This window comes from Piliocolobus tephrosceles, unplaced genomic scaffold (assembly GCF_002776525.5).
Source record: "Piliocolobus tephrosceles isolate RC106 unplaced genomic scaffold, ASM277652v3 unscaffolded_25779, whole genome shotgun sequence".
Taxonomy (NCBI): domain Eukaryota; kingdom Metazoa; phylum Chordata; class Mammalia; order Primates; family Cercopithecidae; genus Piliocolobus; species Piliocolobus tephrosceles.
Window position 1 is genome coordinate 1 of NW_022308508.1, and position 5,451 is coordinate 5,451.

The 5,451-nt window shown below is 49.0% G+C and overlaps 1 protein-coding gene across 1 annotated transcript; it reads left to right on the forward strand.

The window, feature by feature from the left end:
* The first annotated feature begins 2,130 nt into the window (after window positions 1-2,130).
* On the forward strand, window positions 2,131-4,568 carry LOC111534719 (zinc finger protein 883). Its single transcript, XM_023201259.1, has one exon. It carries the CDS (start codon window positions 2,374-2,376, stop codon window positions 4,081-4,083), a length of 1,710 nt encoding a protein of 569 aa, XP_023057027.1. The 5' UTR covers window positions 2,131-2,373; the 3' UTR covers window positions 4,084-4,568.
* Window positions 4,569-5,451: the final 883 nt, after the last annotated feature.

The window sequence follows — 5,451 nt, forward strand, 5'->3', positions numbered from 1 at the left end:
CGCAATAAACATACGTGTGCATGTGTCTTTGTAGTAGCATAATTTATTATTATTTTTGAGACAGGGTCTCACGCTGTCACCCAGGCTGGAGTGCGGTGGTGCAGTCATGGCTCACCGCAGCCTCAACCTCCAGGGCTTCGATGATCCTCCCACCTCAGCCTCCCAAGTAGCTGGGACCACAGGCATGTGCCATCACTACCTAATTCTTGTATTTTTGGTAGAGACAATGTTCAGCCATGTTACCCAGGCTGTTCTTGAACTCCTGAGCTCAAGTGATCCACCCACCTGGGCCTCCCAAAGTGCTGGGATTACAGGTGTGAGCCAATGTGCCTGGCCTAGGTTTTAATTTTGACAGTGTCCAGTTTATCTATTTTGCTTGTGTTGCTTTGTGATTTTGACATCATATCTAAGATACCATTGCCTAATCCAATGATAAGAGGATAATTTCAGGAATCTCACATAGCATTTAGTTGTCATGTCTCTGTTTTGGGGGTCCCACAACCAGCCACTGGTTTGGGGTGATTTTCTGGAAGGAGTCACATAACTTGGCAAGTTGTATTGACGGTTTACAGCAAAGTTTGTAACACAGGAACAGTAGGAACTAACAAAGGCAAGAGAGGTCATTCGCAGGTTTCCAGCCCTCCCTTTCCCTGTGCGGGTCACACGGACGTACTTTTTTCTACCAATGCAAAACCACAGACACATGTATGAGGTGTCTCCACCCGGGGAAGTTCACTTACAGTCCAGAGTTCTTGAAGAGAGTTGGTCACGTACGCACATACCTGCTACACGACCAGCCATGGTGAGGACCCCAATCCAGGTACCAGGTACCCATCATGCATCTTCCTATTTACAGTCAACAATGCTGACAACCTACTACATCTTGACCCGTGGTCTTGAGCATATGGAAGAACATCTGACCCAGCACCTTTGTAAACATCCCTGGACTTTAGTTCCCAGAGATTGGCCAAGGGTCATTGCCATGTCTGCAGAGACAAACAAAGACTGAGTGAGATGGGCTGGGCGCAGTGGCTCATGTCTGTAATCCTAGCACTTTGGGAGGCCGAGGGAGGCAGATGACTTGAGGTCAGGAGTTCGAGACCAGCCTGGCCAGCATGGTGAAACCTCATCTCTACTAAAAATACAACAACAACAACAACAAAAAAGACATTTTCCAGGTGTGGTGGCACATGCCTGTAGTCCCAGCTACCTGGGAGGCTGAGGCAGGAGAATGGCTTGAACCTGGGAGATGGAGGTTGCAGTGAGCTAAGATCACGCCATTGCCCTCCAGTCTGGGCGACAGAGTAAGACTCTGTCTCAAAAAAAAAAAAAAAAAAAAAAAACTGAGTGAGATGGACCTTCTGTTCACTCTTTTCTTGCACATTCCTACAAATATAGTGTGAGAAGGTCTATGCCATGCTCCCTTGGCAACGCTGGATATCTTTAATATTTTCCAATCTAAAATGGGTAAAATAGCATCCTAATGATTTGATTTTTTTTAACTATTGCTGATGTTCAGCATCTAAACATGTATTTATCAGCCTTTTATTTTTCTTCTGTGAATTGTCTACTCATATTCTCGCCTCTCTATTTTCTTAGATTTTTTCTATCATTTTTCTTATTGATTTGTAAAAAAATAACTCTATAGCATGGCTACTTAACTCTGTGTACATAAACTGTTTGCAACTTGGTTGTCTTCATTTTTCGAGTGTATTGAGACTATCCTTCCATGTCAGAACTTGAATCAATCTACGTACACCATGCCTTTCAAAATAGCAACATCGACTGGGCGCGGTGGTTCACGCCTGTAATCCAGCACTTTGGGAGGCCGAGGTGGGCGGATCACGAGGTCAGGAATTCGAGACCAGCTTGGCCAATATGGTGAAACCCCCTCTCTACTAAAAATACAAAAAATTAGGCAGGCATGGTGGCGGACACCTGCGTCCCAGCAACTCGGGAGGCTGAGGCAGGAGAATTGCTTGAACCCAGGAGGTGGAGATGGTGCCACTGCACTCCAGCCTGGGCAACAGAGAGAGACTCTCCACCACCCCCCAAAAAAAGAAACAAACAAAATAGCAACGTCAAGTTTGAACCTTTTTTTTTTTTTTTTTTTTTTTTAGGTTTACACTGCCACTTCCAAGTAATCAGCTTGCTTTGTCCTGGGATAGATGGTGTTGGTATTTTCCATTTCTTTCAGACTTGGAGACGAGCTCTGTGACTATTCGAGAAACACCTCGAAAAAAGAGCATTTCTGAAGATTCGGCTTCCCCAGTAGAGGGACCTTCAAGGGCTGTGCTTGCAGATGCCCAGGTGGGGAAACCCTTGGCATGTCACTATCCATTGGAGGACCCAAGAAAGCAGGAGAGGCATCTGATGTGTTTATTTGCTACTTCCAAGGGAGACACCTCATGGGAGAGAGGCCTTGGGGGTAACGAGCTTGAGAGAAGCCTCTGGCAGGCCTCTGCCCTCATCAGGAAGCAACGAGTGCCCCGTGGAGACAGGCCCCGGAAGTGGGGCAGGCCCTGGAAGAGCTTGAAGCGCCAAAGGACCTTCGTGGAGAAGAAACCATTTAACTGCATGGAATGCGGGAAAGCCTTCATTTACCATTCAGACTATATTCTCCATCAGCGACTTCACACCGGGGAGAAGCCCTACAAGTGCCATGACTGCGGGAAGGCGTTCAGCAACAGCTCGTATTTCATTCAGCACCACATCATCCACACAGGCGAGAAGCCCTATGCCTGCCACGCATGTGGCAAGACCTTCACTCAGAGCTCTTCACTTACCGAGCATCAGAGGATTCACACGGGAGAGAAGCCCTACAAATGCAAGGACTGCGGGAAGGCCTTCACACAGAGCTCATCCCTCATCAAACACCAGCGGTGCCACACTGGGGAGAAGCCCTACAAATGCGGCCAGTGTGGGAAGTTCTACTCGCAGGTCTCCCATCTCACCCGCCACCAGAAAATCCACACGGGGGAGAAGCCCTACCAATGCGGAGAGTGCGGCAAGGCCTTCTGTCACACCTCCTCCCTGACCCAACACCAGACCATCCACACCGGGGAGAAACCCTACAAATGTAACGAGTGTGGGAAAACGTTCAGCCACAGCTCGTCCCTGACTCAGCACCAGCGAGTCCACACTGGAGAAAAACCCTATGAGTGCACTGAGTGTGGCAAAGCCTTCAGCCACAGCTCGTCCCTGGCTCAGCACCAGCGAATTCACACCGGCGAGAAGCCCTATGCCTGTCACGAGTGCGGGAAGGCTTACACGCAGATTTCCCACCTCATGAGGCACCAGGGCACTCACGTGGGGGAAAAGCCCTACGTATGCAACGAATGTGGGAAGGCTTTCAGCCACACCTCATCCTTCACTCAGCACCAGACCATCCACACCGGTGAGAAGCCCTACAAATGTACCGAGTGTGGGAAAACCTTCAGCCAGAACTCCTCCCTCACACGCCACCAGAGGATTCACACAGGGGAGAAACCCTACAAATGTAAAGTGTGTGGGAAAGCCTATACCCAGATCTCCCACCTCATTCAACACCAGAGGATTCACACTGGAGAGAGGCCCTACAAGTGCAGCGACTGTGGGAAAACCTTCAGCCGGAGCACGCACCTCATTGAGCACCAGAAGATCCACACTGGCGAGAAGCCCTATAAGTGTAAGGAGTGCGGGAAAACCTTCAGTCACAACTCCTCCCTCACTCAACATCAGAGGATTCACACTGGTGAGAAGCCCTACCCCTGCAAGGAATGCGGGAAGGCCTTCAACCAGAGCATCCACTTAATCCAACACCAAAGGATTCACACTGGAGAGAAGCCTTACAAGTGTAGCGACTGTGGGAGAACCTACACCCAGATCTCACACCTTCTCCAACATCAGAAGGTCCACAATGGCAGCAAACGCTACGCATGTGAGGAGTGTGGAGAGGGTTTCAGCTGCAGTTCACACCTGACTGAACACCGGAGGCTTCACACTGGCCAGGATGCCTATATCTGTGATGATTTTGAGAAAGCCTTTGCTTGGGGCACACAGCTGGCCGATCATCAGAGAACTCATGCTGATGAGACAACCTGAGTATGTAATGAGCCGGCTGTCCTGCTGTTGGGTTCCATCCCACCTTCATCAACACTAGGAACCCTAGGAAAAATGTTGCCTTCAGGAACAGATGGATCCAGGCGCATAAACGGCCTTTTGGCAATCTGCTCTTCATCAACACTAGGAACTCCCCAGAGAAGGATGCTGGTGCCGTATGTTGAGATGGTTTGTTCCTTTGTTCCCTAGAGGGAAGGTGGCACAGTTTTTCACTAACTGGGACAGGTTCTGATCATTCCGGGGGCTTCCCTTGCATATTTCCTCCATGCTGCCATGTCCCTAGGTCATGGTATAGTTAGGGGGTGGTCCAAAAGGGAAGCCATTTCATCTGGGACCTTCACCAACAACAGCTCTCTCCAAGCTTTTTTTTCTGAGACAGAGTTTCGCTCTGTCGCCCAGGCTGGAGTGCAGTGGCGCAATCTCGGCTCACTGCAACCTCTGCCTCCCAGGTTTACGCCATTCTCCTGCCTCAGCCTCCCTAGTAGTTGGGACTACAGGTGCCCACCACCACACCTGGCTAATTTTTTGTATTTTTAGTAGAGACGGGGTTTCACCGTGTTAGCCAGGATGGTCACGAACTCCTGACTTCGTGATCTGCCCGCCTCAGCCTCCCAGAGTGCTGGGATTACAGGCGTGAGCCACTGCGCCTGGCCTCTCCAAGCTTTTTTTTTTTTTTTTTTTTTGAGACGGAGTCTCACTCTGTCGCCCAGGCTGGAGTACAGTGGCCGGATCTCAGCTCACTGCAAGCTCCGCCTCCTGGGTTCAGGCCATTCTCCTGCCTCAGCCTCCCGAGTAGCTGGGACTATAGGCGCCCGCCACCTCGCCCGGCTAGTTTTTTGTATTTTTTAGTAGAGACAGGGTTTCACCGTGTTAGCCAGGATGGTCTCGATCTGCTGACCTCGTGATCCGCCCGTCTCGGCCTCCCAAAGTGCTGGGATTACAGGCTTGAGCCACTGCGCCCGGCCTTCTCCAAGCTTTTTAAACTGATTCATCCTTCCTTAAATTGGAGCCTGAATATTCAGTGGGGGAAGACAGCTGTAAAGATTAACCCTTTAAAGTAACATTTTTAGTTTCCTTTAAAACTTTAAGGTACAAATATCAGAATCTGCAGTTGGCTTAAACAATAAATGTTTCATATAAATATGGATATAAATATAAATATGTTTCACATATTTATAGACATTTTTAATGTCCTATTGTTTCTGTTTATTATGTTTCCGGGATCTACGCTTTACAAAGCTATTGTTCTTTTCTTTTATTTATTTATTTATTTTGAGACAGAATCTTGCTCTGTTACCAGGCTGGAGTGCAGTGGCGGGATCTCAGCTCACTGCAGTCTCCACCTCCAGG

What these genes read in the sequence shown, in the direction of transcription:
- LOC111534719 (XM_023201259.1), top strand. Translation starts at nt 2,374, where the DNA reads ATGTGTTTATTTGCTACTTCCAAGGGAGACACCTCATGGGAGAGAGGC.